This window comes from Odocoileus virginianus, chromosome 28, assembly GCF_023699985.2.
Source record: "Odocoileus virginianus isolate 20LAN1187 ecotype Illinois chromosome 28, Ovbor_1.2, whole genome shotgun sequence".
NCBI lineage: Eukaryota > Metazoa > Chordata > Mammalia > Artiodactyla > Cervidae > Odocoileus > Odocoileus virginianus.
Genome location: NC_069701.1, coordinates 25,876,668 through 25,895,059, shown reverse-complemented (window position 1 = coordinate 25,895,059; position 18,392 = coordinate 25,876,668). Strand labels below are relative to the sequence as shown.

The 18,392-nt window shown below is 50.4% G+C and overlaps 1 protein-coding gene across 3 annotated transcripts in view; it reads left to right on the top strand.

Moving 5' to 3' along the window:
- Positions 1–18,392, top strand: part of KIRREL3 (kirre like nephrin family adhesion molecule 3) — a 592,142-nt gene that overhangs the window by 446,590 nt on the left and 127,160 nt on the right. For all 3 annotated transcript variants that reach the window (XM_020912692.2, XM_070457373.1, XM_070457374.1), the window contains exon 2: positions 17,555–17,632. In XM_020912692.2, coding sequence (XP_020768351.1) covers positions 17,555–17,632 — 78 coding nt within the window. The remainder of the gene's footprint in view (positions 1–17,554; positions 17,633–18,392) is intronic.

The window sequence follows — 18,392 nt, the reverse complement described above, 5'->3', positions numbered from 1 at the left end:
AGCCTCCCACTCTGGTGAGCCTTGAGGATCTCAGGACGGGAACAGGATGCCCACCATCAGTCAGTCAGCCACTGCAGCCACCCCCGACCATGCACCCTGGGGGATACTGGGATGAGAGCTCAGGATGTTGGTCCCAGATAGCTGAGGTACATATCAAAGGAATGAGCCCAGACTCTTGTGTCACCCCATAATTTAGCAGAAAAATGCTAAATTCCTTAACTTGAGATGGCTGGTTTTCTTTAATTGACTATCATCTTTTGATGTTCAGAATACCTGGTCTTTTTTCGCAAAAGCTCCTATATATATCCTGGTCCCTCCCTTACCTCTCTCAGAACTATCTTAGAGGTTGCATCCCAGGCTTAAATCCTCAGTTTTGTCTGCCAAATAAAACATAATTCTCAGCTTTTAGTTGTGCTTTTTCTTTTTCAGTCAACACAGTGCTGGGAAAAGATACCCAAGCCCGTGCTAAGTCCTCGCTCCACTGGCTGCAAGCGCCTGCCTCCCAGGTCCACAGGACAAGCCAGGGGGATCCCTGGGCTTCAGTCCCACCTGAGTCATTGTGAAGAACTAGCTGAGGCAACTTGCCCTGAAGGCAAGTTTGTCCTTCTTCTGAGTTGCCAACTACCTCCCTATAATCTGCACCCCGTCCGACCTCTCCCCAAAGTCCTGTGGTCAGTCTGGCTTCTCCTCCCTGCCCAACCATGATCCTCAGCTGGGCCCCTTGTGGGCAGTCTTCCAGACCCTCACCGGCCAGGCATCATCCTCCGGGTGCTCCCCACTTTGTCTACATACCCCTTAGATGAGGGTTTACAGGGCTGGGCACCACCCTCCCTGTGTTCTGAGCAGGGCCCAGTGGAACCTGCCATCCCTTGCTTGAAATAGACATGTCATGAGAGGCTCTTTATCTGGATCTATAATGGGTATTTGTTCTGACTCCTTGACTAGTTTCTAAGACTCTGAAAGTCTGTCTTAACCTTCTCCCCACCGCCCAGCACCTAGTATGTGCCCTGCGCTTGCACTGTGGCTACTTGCACATGCTGGCGAGGTTGGCAACGACTGTCTTCAGACCTTTAGCTCTTCCGATTCTGCACAGTACCAGCCTGGGACCTACACTACCATGCCAGCCAGGGGTGACACCCCCATCAGGACCGCCACCACCCAGCCCTTTCCCCCAGGAGCTGAGCACAGTGGCCCCGTGAGCCGCTATGAGCATTATCTTTACAGCAGTTTGGAAGCCTTGATTCAAACTACAGAACCAGAGCCCTCAGGCAAACAAACCTCCGTCCAAGAGAATTTCATTCCTGTCCTGACTTATAGCACACCTCTTCCCTTTATAACAGCTCATCATGTTATTGTTCTAACTCCCGTGTGTTAGGTACTTACAATGTGCCCAGCCTTGGTTGCGCACCTTTGGACAGGTCATAGGAACACACACCTCTCCTTACCTCCCAGCTTTCTGCATTACTTACCTCCACTCGTCATCACAGCCTAGGAGGTCTCCCTTTCATAAACTTAGGAGACAATGAAGGGGCACCCTCAGATCAAGAGCCAAGTGGCGGTGGGAGGGCCACACTACAGTGTGAGTCAATGGTGCAAAGTTCCTGTGTTGACTCTTGGTCTCAGGAGCCTGGAGAGGAGGACCTGGATGTCCTGTCCAAAGTTTATAAGCCAGGACCTCCTTCTCACCAGGCCCTGGGCTTAAAGGCCTCTGCGTATCTAAGACCAGGTTACAGCTCTGGGTCCTGCAGCCAGAGAACCAGAGATGTCAATATAAATCCTCCTGCAGTCAGGACTGGCCACCAGACTCCTTCCCACTGCTGCTGTCCTCTGTGGACTGACCAGAGCCTGAAACAAGGTCCCTGAGGTTTCCAGTAGGCGTCAGAGGCATCATGGATCCCACCACCCACATGCCCAGAAACCTCTGGGCCCTGTTGCTCCCAAACAGAGCAGAAGCGGTCCAGGTCATTCCTGGAACCACCCATACCTGCTCCCGGAAGCAGTAAACAGCCCACAAACCAGCAAGTTGGTGGGAGCAGGTGGTGAGTAAATCCCATTTTCCCTTCAGGGGAGATTTGTTTAGGTGTCAGCTAGAGTCTGGAACTCCTTCCCATCCTCCCACCCACCGTGATAGGCAAGCCCCTGTCTTCCTCTCCCTCTCTCACACCATCAGAGTCCTGCCCTGGTGGAGTCGTCAGGTTCGTGGCCCCAAAAGGGGTCACCTCTCTGGGGCTTGGCTATTGATGTGTGCGGAGCTCACCCAGCCCCATAGCATGCCTTTTAGCAATCAGCCTCCTGCTGGGCCGGCCTTGTGGTAAATAAACTTTCATGTTCTTATTAAGTGATGGCTGGTGGTTTGGAATCGCTACCCTGGATCTGTTTGAGGTTGATTCCTTAATCAAAGCTCTCAGGCTCTCCTCCACCCCCTCACCGCTGAAAGGTTATCATTAAAGAGAAGAAAGGCTCTTTGATTTCTGTTGCTGGGCCTGCCAAGTTGGATCTGGGGCTCCGGGCGAGATGGGGGGAGGCTTGGTTTTTACCCCCAAGCCTTGTGTTCAAATCTCATCTCTGCCAGCAGCAGCTGGGTGAGAGAGGGCAAGTCATGGTGTCTCTCTGGTCCTCAGCATCCTTCTTCAGGGTGGTCTCAGGTGCGGTGAGCTTGTGTCTGACAGGTTGCTAAGCCTGCCAAGCGCCGTGAATGAGTTAGTCCTGATGCCCAGTCACAGCCTTATTCTGAGACCCATGTCCAAAACCCTCAGGTTCAAGGGCTTCCATGGAGCTTCCTGGAAACAGTGAACCTTCCCTAAGGCGCCTTGGACAAGAACAGGGGGTTAGAACCAGCCCGTGGCATTTACCCTAATCCTCTCCCAGAGGTAACCCCCCCCAGCAAGAGCTGAGCCCCTGGACTCCCCCATTCTGCTTTCCTCACCTCTCCCCTCTTCTTATCTACATCTGTGCTTTTTGAAGGCAAGAGAAACACGGGGCTAGCATCTCCATGTAGTTGGATAAATAATTACTAAATAAATAAATAAAAGTAAACAAAGAAAGCCTCCAATGAGCTTGAATTGCTGCCGTGCTGAGAGGTAACTGGCAGACTCAATTTAATTATAAGATTCAGAGTTGTAATGGGGTGTCGGGGGCTCCAGGAGGATTTCAGTAATGGGCGGACAGCAGGGTTTCCTGCCTTCCCCGCTGGCTCCTCTCCGAACCCCACCATCCACTTTCCTGCCTTGCTGGGTGGGTGGGAAGCTTGGCACTGCTGTACGGGGTGAGGTCTGGCCAACCCTGAGCCTCCGCTGCTCAGCAGCCTCACCTCCCAAGACGGCCCAAGCCACGATGCGCTAGTGGGCAGGCCCGGGTCGGGAAGTGTGGATGGAGGGGCAGAGCCTGGAGGAAGACACACTCTCCCACACCCGTCCCTCCTCTGCCCCAGGGAAAGGGTGCAGCTTCTGGGTGCTTCTGGGTGGGCGCAGCCCTGGCAGCCAGGCATGGCGTGGTGATCAGACGGTCAACAAGGCACTGTGACTGTCCTGGCCTGGCCTCCCTCCTGAACTGCTTTCCTGCCCAGAAAGTGGAGGGAGCAGAAGCCTGGTCCATTCCCTTCCATCCCATTCTTGTGTGCTGGAACCCTAGGAACTGTAGGAACCCTATGAACTGTGTGCTGGAACTCTGCAACCCTATGGACTGTAGCCCGCCAGGCTCCCCTGTCCATGGGGTTTCCCAGGCAAGCATACTGGAGTGGGTTGCCATTTCCTACTCCAGGGGATCTTCCTGAGCCAGGGATCGAACCCGGGTCTCCTGCATTGGCAGGCAGCTTCTTTACCACTGAGCCACCCGGGAAGCCCAAGCCAAGGTCCCTGAAAGACCTATACTCCCCACTCTCCCTGGACACCTTTCCCTTCTTTCCACCCTCTTCCCTGATGCCAGGTTAGAACAAACGTCTCGCTCCACCCCTGCCATGACCAGCGGCATGTGGGCCTGAGGACAAAGGCTGGCCATTCCCACTTGATTCCAGTGAGAAATTCTTTAAAGCCAGTTCGCCGCCCTTACGGGACCCTCTTGGTTCATCCTCAGCCTTCATGATTTCATTTGGGCTGTAAATGGGTGACAGGAGGGTTTGTAAGCACAAAACTCAACAGCAGCAAGGCTCCCGCTGCTCCCCCTCCCCCACTCCCAGCCCTCCATACTTCCCTGCCCTACCCCCCACACCCGACCCCGCCTCCCTGCCCGCCACTCTTCCTTTTCCAGGCCTGGACTTGCCAGGGGCCTAGCTCCCACGAGGGCTTCTCAGAACCCCCTGACCTCCTAGAAGTGCTGACCTAATTCACCAGCACCCTCTGGACACACATGGCCCCCTTCCTCTGGCTGCAGTCTCTGCAGATCACCTGGGCTGTGTGTGCAGCATCCAGGCTGCGTTCCTAGCAGAAGAGTGCAGCCTGGGCCCTGGGGTCAGATGGACCTGGGATTGTGTGTGTGTGTGTGTGTGTGTGTGTGTGTGTGCACCGATGATTTCTATTTTCTTCTTTGTATTTATTTATTTTTAATCGGAGAGTAATTGCTTTACAATGTTGTATTGGTTTCTGCCGTATAGTAAGGTGATAGTCGCTCAGTGCTATCCAACTCTTTGTGACCCCATATGGACTGTAGCCCACCAGGCTCCTCTGTCCCTGGAATTCTCCAGGCAAGAATACTGGAGTGGTTTGCCATTTCCTTCTTCAGGAGATCTTCCTGACCCAGGGGTCAAACTTGCATCTCCTGCATTGCGGGCAGATTCTTTACTGTCTGGGCCACCAGGGAAGCCCGGGTTCTGCCCTACATCAACGTGAATCAGACACAGGGAGACCTGTGTCCCCTTCTTCATGAACCTCCTTCCCTCCCTTGGCTCCTCCACCTCCCGGTTAGGGGACTTAGGAAAATTATCTAACTTCTCAGAGCCCTACCCGATCAATGTGACTACTAAATCTCTGTGAGTATTAAAGCCACAAATCACTTTCGTAGACTCCTATTGGGCCCCTGCCTTCTGGCATTAGAGCTGGGCTTTAAGAGGAGGACAGGTGATGGGTTGGGGCACATGGATGTGGGGGCCCTGCAGGCCTCCTGTTGCCCATAGCTTTGTCCATAGGGACTTTGTTGGTCCTGCTAGAAAACAGACAGGAGGGTTGCCCTCTTTCTGCCTGGCCTCCAGCCATGATTGACTGGCTGCACCAGGCTCAGGCTCCCTGGGGGCAGGCCACAGCTGTTGAGCATCTGGCCCCATTCAGACATTAGTCACCAACTCCCAACTTTCTCCTAGGAAAAGTCTAAAAGCCTTCCAGGCATATGGCTGTCAGCAGTCCCCATTGCTCTCAGGATAAGTGGACTGATGACAGGCTGAGGCGGGGTGGGGTGCGGGTTGGGAATGGCCCTCATGATCTAGTTTCTGTGTCATGCTCCCCTGCAGCGCAATTAACCAGTGGGATTAGACATCTCAAATCGGAGATGGCTGAGGGAACTTTGTACATGTGATAAAACTTCCCTACAAAATTCCTCCACCAGCGTTATTAAACTTCCCCCAAGCCCCGGCACCTCTCACAAAGAGATTATTCCAGGAATCCAAAAACCTCATTTATAATTGGTTTTTCTGGCCTCCACACTTACTAGCTGTTTGACTCTCGAGTGAATATTTCATATTTTGAATTATCTGTTTCGTGTTATTAGGAACAATAACAGTACTCACTTATAGAATTGTTATGATAGAAGATAACGCATGCCAAGTTCTCAGCCCAGGGACTCATCAATCATAAGTGTTCAGTGCACGGCCACTTTAATGGCACTGGTGAATTAAGTGAGCCTGGTCCAGGGAGATGACACGCCAGTGGTGAGGGGCAAGGCTGAGCTGCAGCCAGCCCCAGGGGAGGAGTGGGCAGCCGGTCCCAAGACCAGTGTGCAGAGGGGTGTGGCAGACTCTGCCTACCTTGGGGGCTGCAGTGATGCCCCAGTGTCCCAGAGGAAGGCCACCTCCCAAGTCAGCTGGTGACTGAGTTGGCATTCCAAGGAATTACCCAACTGGGAGAAAGACCCCAGGCAGTAACTTAGGGTAGGAGGTGAGCCCAGCCTCAGAGAGAAAGATAAGAAGGATGAAAAGAGTCAAGGAGGGTCTCAGAGAATCAGCCAGGGGTGCCAAGACTCAGAATTGGTGAGTTCTTTCTCACGGAGAAGGAAGGCCAGTATGGAAGTCCCCAGGCGTGCCCCAAGCTTCACCACTCACAGCTGGCAGACTCCTTCCACCTCTAAAATGTCCAATTCTTTACCCACAAAGCCAGGAATAGTAATGTTTAGCTTCTTAACATTGATGTGAGGGTGAAGTAAGATGAGGAAAGTAAATGCCTAGGGCTGTCTTTTTCCTGCCCATGACGTACAGACGCAGGGTGATGAACAGAGATTTGGAGAAGCCAGAGGACTGGGGACCACATAGGCACCAGATTTCCTGCAGGTACATGGGACCTGGGGCCAGCAGCAATGCAAGCCATCATGGACCCACAGCTGGTGATAAGGAGCTGGCTAATATGCCGTCTGCCTTGCCCACTGTGTGGTAGGGCCATCCCAGGCAGTAAATGGCATGGCTGAGGCAGTTGGGAAGTCAAGGACGGGCAAAATGCTACCCCGAGGTTGGTCCTTGCTGTTGCAGAGAGCACAAGGGACCTACTATCAGATAAGGCTCTGAAGGAGCCTTACTCAGGGGACTTCCTTGGCAGCCCAGTGGTTAGACTCCATGCTTCCATTGCAGGGGTCATAGGTTCGATCCCTGGTTGAGGAACTAAGATTCCACATACCCCACAGCCAAAAAATAGGACCGAAAAAATGAGAATGAAGGAGGCTTGCTCCCTGCAGGAGCTAGTGAGGAAGGGTTGGTGACCGCAAAAGCTTTTTGGAATTATCTCAATGATTGCCAACACTTCCTCAAAGAGGAGGACTGGATGTAAGCTTTGTATGTAATTCATTGTTTTTAAAACTGAATTTCAGACCACAGCTGTTTCAGATTTCTCTTATAAGAATTTAATTGGTATGTAATAGCATAGTTAATTAAATACAAATCAATAGTTTAAGGGAACTAATTGATACTTAATATGGATGGGGAAAAAACTTAGTTCTAATATAATTAACTCATATGAAATTAGCAATGAAAGAGCAATTATGTCTTTACAACAATGTAAAGTTTATAGTGCTTTAATAAACTTAGCGTTAGCAAGCAATGAGATTCAAAAATTATGAAACAGGTATTATTGGGCTATTAAACATTTATTACTTGTCCTAGAGGCCCAGAGTCATGCACTAGTCAGGATTAATAAACCTTTACTATCCCTCTCGTCAGGGCTCTTTGCTAGAGAGCTTGATCGGTAAACTGTTATTTTTGTGTGATTTACGGGCGTCCTTATTGCCTGGGATGTGAGTGATTATGCTGAACACAGCACCAGGCAGACCCGAAGCAGAAAGCAGTTTAGTAGAATTTCGGTGAGAGCTTTCCAAACGTGACCCTCCAGCATCCTGCTCCCAGGGGGCCATCGCTGGGCAGGATGGCTTGTGATGAGAGAGGCCATGGGTACCGACACCAAACCAAGGCAAGCCCTAGACAAGTAAGCAGTCCCCCAGGCCCTTTGAGATGACCACCCCACCCCGCACAGTTCCCTTTTCCTCCTCAAGACACAGCGATTATTGTTGTTCATGTAGAAATAACTCCAGCTCAGCCTCATGACACTTTTTTAGTTGAACTGTAGCTTGTGTTTGAATTTTTTCACAGGTGATATCCTACCTATATCAGTGGTCCCCAGTGTTTTTGGCATGAAAGACCAGTTTCATGGAAGACAATTTTTCCATGGATCGAAGGGCTGGAGAGGATGGTTTCAGGATGATTCAAGGGCATTACATCTACTCTGCTCCATCAGCTCCACCTCAGATCATCAAGCCTTAGATCCTGGAGGTTGGGGACCTCTGCCTGATATAACCAACCAGATTGTAATCTCATTGGGAGGAAGCCTGTGTTATGTATTTTTGTCTGGAGCATTGTGGCTCTTGATGAGTGTTTGTGGGTTGAATTTTTAAAATACTGATTTATTTATTTGACTGTATTGGGTCTTAGCTGCAGCACGTGGGACCTTCGATCTTTGTTACGTCGTGTGGGGTCTTTTCTTGGGGTGCACAGACTCTCCAGTTATGGCACTCGGTCTCGAGAGCTCGTGGGCTCCAGTAGTTGCAGTGCTCAGGCTTAGTTGCTCCACAGCATGTGGGATCTTAGTTCCTCGACCAGGGACCGAGCCTGGGTCCCCTGCATTGCAAAGCAGATTCTTAACCACTGGACCACCAGGGAGTCCTTGTGGGTTGGATTTTATAGCTGCCGGTTTGTGAATGTGCGCGGGTGGCGGAGGGTGGCGGCGGCGGCATCATAGCAGAGGCTGCCTGTCTCCTCCTCCGGCTTTGTGTGCAAGTTGTCACCACGTGAACTGGTCTACAGACCACGGTGTTCGCTCTCCAAGGGCAGTGAAGTTGCTTTAAGATGTGTTTCTTCAGATCCGAACTCGTGTTCAAGTGACCATCCAGGACCTGTCCACTTGGGGACTTCCAGATACAGAAAGTCACCATTGTCACCCGTAATCAGCTTCCTTTGTCAATCGCTTCTGACTTACACCCCTCGCTTCCTCCAATCTCCCCACTGAAGACCCTGGGGGGTCTTCCTGTTCCCCTCCTGTTCCTCTGCCCCTTAGCCTATTTCTAGGCTGAGAAACTTCTCTTGAGTTGCCACTCTGTTTCCAGCACGGGTGGTCTTCTGACCTCACCTGCAACACCCCCAGCTGGTCTTCCTGCCTCGCTTCACTCCTCCAGCCCCACTGACTTGAAGCTGCCACACGAATCTTCAGAAACGCCTCCTAACAGCTCATTAAATCACCCTGGACAGGACATCTCAGTCCCTGAGTCGCCCCTTTGGCATCTGTTTTAAAAAAAAAAAAAGGAGGAGGAGGGGAAATTTTGATCACCTCTAGACTGCAGTCTGATGTTCTGTTTCAATTTCACCCTCATCAGTGCTTTATTCAAGGTCCTTATACCAAGTGCTGTCTCATTGGATTTGCATGTCAACCAAGTGAGGAGGGTCTTACTAGCAGTATCCACATTTTGTAAGTGAGAGAAGTAAAGCCCAAAGAAGCCCTGAGGACTGTTCAGGGCTGAAGCAAGGCTCCGGCTGGTGCTGGTGGTTTTGCAGCCCACGTGGTTCCACTGCCCCCAGGTGCTCTGCGTGACTTCAGCCAGGTCCAGCTGACGTCTTTGCCATCTGCTCTCAGGTACCATCTGGGGAGCTATTTTCAGCCCCTGCTCTGCTCTCCCATGTCAAGGTGGTGGGGATGTGGAGGCTGTGACATCCCCCTGAGAAGCCCAGGGTCTTTTCACCTGCTTTCTCATCTCAGGCTGTCCTGGGAGAGCAGGAAGAGGGGGGACATATCCACCCATCACCTCTTGCCAGGAGGGTCACAGTGGTCACACAGCTGCTCTTCCCTGTCTGGGCTTACCTTCTCCCAGTCATCATCGGCATCCATGCTAAAATGATCTTTAGAAGATGCAAGTCTGGCCTGTCTTCTGCCAAGAACTCTGTAGAAAAAAATGCAGACTCCAAGGCAAGGCTCACCAGGTCCCCCAGAATCTCATCCCTGTCTTTGTCTCCTGCCTCACTTTCTCCACTCCTGAAATCTTTGCTACACCACACCAAACTGCTTGCCCCCCACACTCTATTTCATGTTCAGTAGGCTCCTAGGGACATGCTCCATCTAATAGCTTCAGGTAATAAGTGGATGCCAATGCTGGGAAAGACTGAGGGCAGGAGGATAAAGGAACGACAGAGGTTGAGATTGGATGGCATAACCCACTTAATGGACGTGAGTTTGAGCAAACTCTGAGAGATGGTGAAGGACAGGGAAGCCTGGCATGCTGCAGTCCATGGGGTCACAAAGAGTTGGACACAACTTAGCAACTGAACAACAATGGACATAAAGGGATAGTTCTCAGCAAGCATCCCTGAACCATTGGGACTGGGCAAGGTGGGAACAGGTGGAAACAGGTGGGCTTCCAAATGCCTCAAATACCCTCAAGTGAGGGAGCAGGACCTGGTACCTGTCCACTGTCACCAGCTCTATCTGTGATTACGTCACAGCCCATTTCTTTCGGGGCTGGGGCACTAAGCAAGCACTCTTTGGGCCAATGTCATCCACACACTGAGAGCAGGAATGCTCAAGGCATTCTGGGTTGACATCAAGACACACAGCTAGTGGCTTTCCTGGTAGTTCAGTGGTAAAGGATCCACCTGCGAATGCAGGACACATGCATTCAATCCCTGGTCCCGGAAGATCCCATGTGCCTCGGAGCAACTAAGCCTATGCACCACAACTATTGAACCCACGCTCTAGAGCCCAGGAACCACAACTACTGGAGCCTGTACACCCTAGAGCCCATGCTCTGAAACAAGAGGAGCCACCGCAATGAGAAGCCCATGGACCACAACTCGAGAGTAGCCCCTGCTCCCTGCAACTAGAGAAAAGCCCGAGCAGCAGCGAAGACCCAGCACGGCCAGAAATAACTAAATAAATAAATAAATAAAAATTCAGAAGACACATAGCCAGCCCTCTCCCCACCCCCCACCTTCCCGCTTTCCCATCATCTCTTGTGCCTGCCACCCCCACTGTCCCATCTTATCAGCCTCTCTGACTGCTCTCTAGTCAGCTGGTGCCTCTCAGTAGCCTTCTGAATGGTTATGTGACACTACCCCCTGAGTCCCCCATGACTAAGAGACGGGGGTCAAAGAGTCTTGATCAACGAAAATACCAGTTCCTCCGCTCTTCCTGTCTACATTAGCTTGCTAGGACTGTGGTGACACAGGGCCACAAACTGGATGACTTAAACATCAAAAAAGGTATTGCCTACCAGTTCTGGAGGGCTTCCCTCATAGCTCAGTTGGTAAAGAATTGCCTGCAATACAGGAGACCTGGGTTTGATTCCTGGGTCGGGAAGATCCCCTGGAGAAGGAAATGGCAATCCACTCCAGTATTCTTGCCTGGAAAATCCCATAGACGAGGAGCCTGACAGGCTACAGTCCATGGGTCTCAAGAGTCAGACACGACTTAGCGACTAAACCACCACCACCACCAGTCCTGGAGGCCAGGAGTCCACAAAAGATGCTGGCGGGGTTGGTTCCTTCCAAGGGGCCTGAGGAAAGGCTCTGTTCTAGGCCTCCCTTTGTGGCTTATCAACAACCTTCTCCATGTTCATATGGCATTGCCCCAGGTGTGTGTCTGTCCCAAATTTCCCCTCTTTACGAGGACACCAGTCATATTGGATTGTGTGAATGCATGCTCACTCAGTTGCACCTGACTCTTGCAAAGCCATGGACTATAACTCACCAGGCTCCTCTGTCCATGGGATTTTTCAGACAAGAATACTGAAGTGAGTTGGCCTTTCCTTCCCCAGGAGATCTTTCCAACCCAGGGATCCAACCTGTGTCTCTTGACTGACAGATGGATCTTTACCACTGCTCTACCTGAGAAGCCCCATATTGGATTAGAGTCCCCCTAATGCTCATTTTAACTTGATTACCTTGGTCAAGTCTCTATCTCCAAATAAAGACACATTCTGAGATGCTGTGGGTTTCCAGATAGCTCCGCTGGTAAAGAAGCCGCCTGCAATGTAGGAGACCCCGGTTTGATTCCTGGGTCTGGATGATCCACTGGAGAAGGGGCAGGCTACCCACTCCAATATTCTTGGGCTTACCTGGTGGCTCAGATAGTAAAGAATCTGCCTGCAATACGGGAGACCTGGGTTCGATCCCTGGGTTAGGAAGATCCCCTGGAGAAGGGAAAGGCTACCCATTCCAGTATTCTGGCCTGGAGGATTCCATGGATTATATAGTCCACAGGATCACAAGGAGCCGGACACAACTAAACGTCTTTCACTTTCACTGAGATATTGCAGTCAGGACTTCAGCATCAAGTTTAGGGGAACCCAGTTCACCCCCATGATCCCACAGGACCACTGATCTCTGCTGCCACTTCTATGTCTGTCTTTTTTAAAGTATTTGTTTTATTTATTTGGCCGCATTGGCTCTTAGCTGCGTCATGCAGGCTCTTGGAATGCACGATCTTTCATTGAGGCGTGTGGATTCAGCAGTTGTTTAGTGGCAGGTTTGGTGGCCCTGAAGCGTGTAGGAACCTCGTTCCCTCACCAGGGATCAAACCCATGTCCCCTGCATCGGAAGGTGGATTCTTTACCACTGCACCACCAGAGAAGTCCCTCCGTGTCTGTCTTGATTCATAGCGTTGGCTAGCCCTGGGATCTGGGGACCCACCCTAGGAAGTAAGCCAGAAATCAGACCTGGGTTCCAGCCTGAGCACCAGCCTGGCTAGACTGTGCGTTGGCCTTGAACTGTCATTTTACTTCCCTGAGCCTGTTTCTGAAACCAAAATGGAGGAAATCACTTCTGCCTTACCTGCCTCACGGAGCTCCTGTGAACACCCAATAAGACAGTGAATATGACAGTATCGTGAAAAAATAAGTATCCCACAAATGTGAAGTAATATCTCCGCAATATCATGATTACTAGGAAGAATAAAGGAATCCTCAGGCTAGAAAAAGTCCCATCCTCACCCTCAGAAACTGAAGGAAAACCATTCCTTTTATGAAGCCATCCTTTTTTATACCTCCCGAGAGGAAACTGCACATTTCCCAGACTCCTGTTCTGATGAATTACAGTGTTCATTCACTCCAGGCCATCCTCACCTGACCTAATCCACTGTGCCTCTGTCAAGCCCATCTGACTTCTCTCTGGCCTGGGTCAGAGAGTACTGGTCATTACCCATTGTTTCTCAGTCATCTCTTTCATTAAAGCAGACTTTTCCTGATCACTTGCCATGTGCCAGGCACTGTGCTTCAGACCACGGACCCTGAGCCTAAAAAGACACTATCCCCACCCTTTTGTGGCTCACAGCCTACTGGCTGGGAGTTCTTGGGATGCAACCTGGCATTCTCCCTAAGAAACATACGCCTTCTCAGGCAATGCTTCATTGTGTAGGGAATGTGAGTCTAAGTCACTTTGGTCGTGTCCAGCTCTTTGCAACCCCTTGGACTGTAGCCCAGCAGACTCCTCTGTCCATGGGATTCTCCAGGCAAGAATACTGGAGCCAATTGCCATGCCCTTCTCCGGTGGGTGCTCTTCCTGACCCAGGGACAGAACCCACGTCTCCTGCAGCTCCTGCATTGCAGGTGGATTCTTTACTGCTGAGGCACCAGGGAAGCCCCTCCTTCTGTAGCAGTGTCTCCTAACTCTTTGTTCTCCTGAGACAGCACACTCCGCACCTCCATAGGCAGGTGACCCTGGCCTTCTTTGTACCGAACTGCCCTTCAAGCCAGGATGACTCCATTCACGTCAGTCTTTTTCTGTGGGCTCTTTCAGTGCATCTGGTGGTTCTGCTATTGATTAGTAGCCAAGAGCTGCAGCCCCAAAGTCTACATGGAGAAGACCCCAACATCTTGCTGTTTTAAAAAATACATCTGGAGGACTTCCCTGGTGGTCCGGTGCTTAAGACTTCACCTTCTGATGCAGGGAATGTGGGTTCGATCCCTGGTTGGGGGGACTAAGATCCCATATAGATGAGGCCAAGAAACCAAAACATAAAACAGAAGCAATATCATAACAAATTCAACAAAGACTTTTAGAATGATCCACATCAAAAACAAACAAGTCTTAAAAATAAATAAATAAAATGGGCATCTGGGATCTGACTCCACCATCGGTCCCACACCACCTGACAAAGAAGTTGGTCGTCTGGTGGCTGACCCAGCTCACAGTGTGAATGATACCTCTCCTATCACATTCCGTCATCTTTCCACTAATAGCCTGGTTGATCTGGCTTGTTGGCGTTTTCCCAATCAGAAGCCATTGGTTCCTGCTCCCTGCACGGTTCTCTCTGGTCACTTTGACCACACCTGTGTTTCCAGATCCTCCTGGAATCACACCTTGGCCCTGACCTGCTTCTTCATGTAGCACCAATGACCTCTAATTTAGCTCTGCAAATCTCTCCCAAGAACATCCTGTTTTCATATATGGATAGCCAGCTCATTCTCACGTAGTTAATCCCCCAACCTGCTCGTTCTTGCAAGGATCCCAGTAGCTTCTCCCCACTTTCAGTAAAGACTTAGTCAGAGAGCCCTCTCTCACTTAATAAATTTCTGCAGTGTGCTTATTAGTGCCTTGTAATGTAGATGCCTAAATAATTAAGACTAACCCACACGTGTCAAATTAAATGAGCCAAATACATTGAGAAATTGCTTCAGCTTCCATTTCTTTTATTAATCAGGTTTTTTTTATTAAAAAAAAAAAAGTCTTTTCCTGCTCATTTGCAAAAATCAAACATGGTCCATGAGAGTCTTACTTAGAATAACCGTGTGTATATACAGACTCTTTCATTGGGCAATAACCCTGGTGGCACATTACGAGACATAGGACAGGGTGGATTGGGGTGGCAGAGACCGTCAGCTCAGTCAGCAGGTGATCCAGTCTCTAAGTCTGTAGGAGGACCATGCCCCTCCATTTCCCTGAGAGGTGAGGGGATGGCCCAGGAAACCCTGCAGGAGCACTGGCTGAAATTCACCGAGTCTTCTGCCCACACTCTTCTGCCAGAGTTTGTTCCTGGGCTCAATGCAAGCACCCAAACCCAAGCTCCCTTTCTCATTAGGAGCCGCTGCTGATGTACTTCAGATGAGCATAGGAAGTCAGTGGAAAATATAATAGGAATCATCAGCAATTGTGTCATTCTCATGATGAACAATACGCGTGCAATTATAACGGGCTGGTTAACTGCCTGTCGTCAGCATCTTGAGGTTTCAATAGGGTCCTGGGCTAGAGGCTGTTGTTTGCTGGGGCTCAGAGCCACCTCACAGCTAGAGCTTCCGCAGCCCCTCCTCCTGGCAGGCTGCATTCCTGCCTCTTGAAGGTGGTTGTTAGAAAGGATCCACAAATATAGTAAGTAAACATCAAAGGGGCTTTGATCCGCATGGCTTTCGACAGAGCAGGAGCCCCTGAAGAAAGGGCCGAGGCCTTGGATGAGGGAACTTAACATCGTCAATTTGGGCGCCTGAGATGTAAGGCTGTTTGAAGTGAGGGCGTTTTGGCTGTGCCTTCAGACGAGCGAGCGTGGAGAGAAAGGAAGAGAAGTGAGTGCCTTTGGAAAAGGCTTGCTCAGATCTGCTTCTCTGCTCTTTACTGATAGTCAATAAACCCCTTTAAAGAATCAAGAGATCAAAGCCCGCGACCTCCCTGGGCCATGGCATTCCGCCACCACCCACCATGCTTTGTTTTCCTCTGGGGCGGGAGCCCCTGAGCTTGACTTATCTATGTCTCTCCGGCCCTTTCATTCTGCTGCTCCCAGAGGCTGGGCCTGGACCACAGGAGGTGGGGGGAGGGCTGGAGGAGAAGGAGCCCAGCCTCTCTGCACTCTGGCAGCCTAGTCGCCAACCAGCCGGGGCTCAGAGTATCACCAAGGGTCGGGAAGAAGATGTTGTGACGTATCCCTCCGTGGCCCCCTCCTTCTCTAAGAGACCGATGGAGGGAGCAGCCAGGCATCCGGGAGGCTGACCGAGCCTGGGAGAAGCTGCAGCGCCATCCCTGCCTCTGGAAATCACACCCCTTATCCGTTTTCCCAGTTCATGGCGGCTGCCACATCTGTGTGACCTCAAAGCAAAGAGGTGGGGGTGGGGAGGCTACAAGAATCATGGGAAGTCATTTAACATTTTTTAACTTCAGTTTTCTCATCTGCATAGTGTGAACAGTAATAACTGGCCTGCCTCCCTCATGCAGAGGCTGTGGGGAATACAAAGAGAAACCTGTTTCAGAACCCACAAGTGCTGATGACAAATCAGGAGTAAAGGACAGATGTGTGTGTGTGTGCGCTGAGTCATTCGGTCATGTCTGACTCTTTGCAGTCCCCGTGGAATGTAGTCCACCAGGCTCCTCTGTCCATGGGATTCTCTAGGCAAGAATACCGGAGTAGGTTGCCATCTCCTACTCCAGGGGATCTTCTGGATCCAGGGATAGAAGCCATGTCTCTTGAGTCTCCTGAATAGAAAGGCAGATTCTTTACCACTGCGCCGCCTTTGGGGCAAAGGAGAGATACTGGAGAGGAAATCTCGCCTGGTTAACCGAGGTATTCCAGCCCAGGGCTGATACACAATGGACACTGATTTTCAGAATATCGTCGTGCGGGAAAACTTGTCTCTTGCATCTGCTACCTGGAATCGTTGTTCTAGCTTGTTGTTCTATTGGATCAAAGTCTTGTGGGACCAGAGTCTATGTCTTATGTTTCTTAGCCATCCCCACCCCTGTGCTCCAAGCTAAGTCTATGCTCATAAGTGTCTGATGACGATGCTGAGTTGTGCCTAAATGTAAGGATGAACAGGGATCCTCAGCCCCAGACATTCACTCTCTCCCAAAAGGTAGACTCCTTCTACCTACACCTTGACTCCTGTGTACTAAGTCACATCAGTCATGCCCAACACTTCGAGAACCCCTAAACTGTAGCCCGCCAGGCTCCTCTGTCCATGGGATTCTCCAGGCAAGAATACTGGAGTGGGTTGCCATGCCCTCCTCCACAGGATCTTCCCGACCCAGGGATTGAACCTGCCTCTCTTATGTCTCCTGCTTTGGCCGGCATGTTCTTTACCACGAGCGCCACCTGGGAAGCCCCTTGGCCCCTGTGTCTTCCCCTAAATCCTCCACTGTGTCTGGTTGTGCTGTTCCATCCTGAACACCACTGGCTGGACTCTGCCTCTCCTCTGGCTTCACCATGGTCCCGATGTAATCTGGGCATACCCCTTTCAAGCCTGGGGACTCATTAACCTAGAGAGTAAAGGTTATGACTGTGGACTCCGCCGTCAGGCTGCCTCTGTTCAAACTCTTGGTTCTGCCACCTACCAGCTTTTTCATCTAAGACCACCTAAATGCAGATATAATATAAAAATAGGGATAACAGTGGTATATCATAGAGTATATCATAGTGGTACCTCATAGAGTAGTTGTGAAGATCAAATAAGCAAATTATTGGCCTTAAGTTATGCCTGGACTGTATAAAACAGATAACTAATGAGAACCAACTGTATACCACAGAGAATTCTGCTCGATGTTCTGTAGTGACCTAAATGGCAAGGAAATCCAAAAAAAAAGAAAAAAGAGAGAGAGAGAGAGAGAGGATATATGTATACATATAGCTGATTTACTTTGCTATACAGCCAAACTAACAGAACATTGTAAAGTAACTATACACTGATAAATAAATACAAATCACATTTGCAACATCTTAAAATTATGAAAATCCTAGAAATAAACCTGGTGAAAGTTTTGAAAAAAAAAAATCATGCCTGGACCAAGTGCTTTCTAAATGTTTGTTGAATAAGTAGCCCTTTTATAAGAGCAACAGGCTTCATAACTCTTGCAAAAGGACCTTCACTGACCCCTGACCCATTCCAAGCTCACCCACTTCTGCTTTCCTTCCAGAGCTGGGCCTCCAGAAAAGAGGATGCTGTCTGGTGCTGGGCTACATGGCCAAGGACAAGTTCCGGAGAATGAATGAAGGTCAGTGGGAGCCTGCCTTCTCAGGGTGATGGGGAGGGAGGAAGCTCTGCCTACAGCTGTGGCAGCAGGAGAAAGACCCTGGGGCTTCTCAGAAAGGACAGCAGACCGATGAGGCTGGTTTCCATGAAGCCGTTTGGATAGTAACGTGGGGAAGAAACACTGCGCTGGTTCATGAGCAGTGTTTTCCTACACTCTCTTCCTTCCTCCCCTTAGGTCCCCTCCTTCCCCTCCTTCTCCTCCCTTTCCTTTGTCCCTCACCTACCACCTGGCTCAACTAAATCTGCTTCTATTATCTTTCCTAATCTAGACCTGACGGCCTTTCTCCTTAACATTCATATTTCTTGAATGCTAATTGAAATTAACGGCACCTCGCAGGGCACTTGGGAGGATGCTAAAGAAGAATAAGGCAGGGCTCTTTATTCTCAAAGGACTTCCACTCAAAAACCTGCCTTCAGCCCTACCTCTCCCTCTTACTCACAGGCCATTCTGTCTTCCTCTAGTACTGGGTCTTTCTTCGGACGCTTGACTGGGCCACAGAAGGCAGGAGGTGGTGGGGTGGAGAAGGTCTTGGCATTGATGTGGAGGCTGGGACGTGAGAGGAGGGCTGTCACTTCTGGGCCCGCTGTAATAAAGAGCCAATCCCCTCATCCCCAGCCATCTGTCTCCGTGCGGCTAATAACCCTCTCCATCAGATGCCACAGATTGTTTGTCAGGATTCAAAAGTAGATAAACAATGGCTGGGGATGCCATTTATTCATTA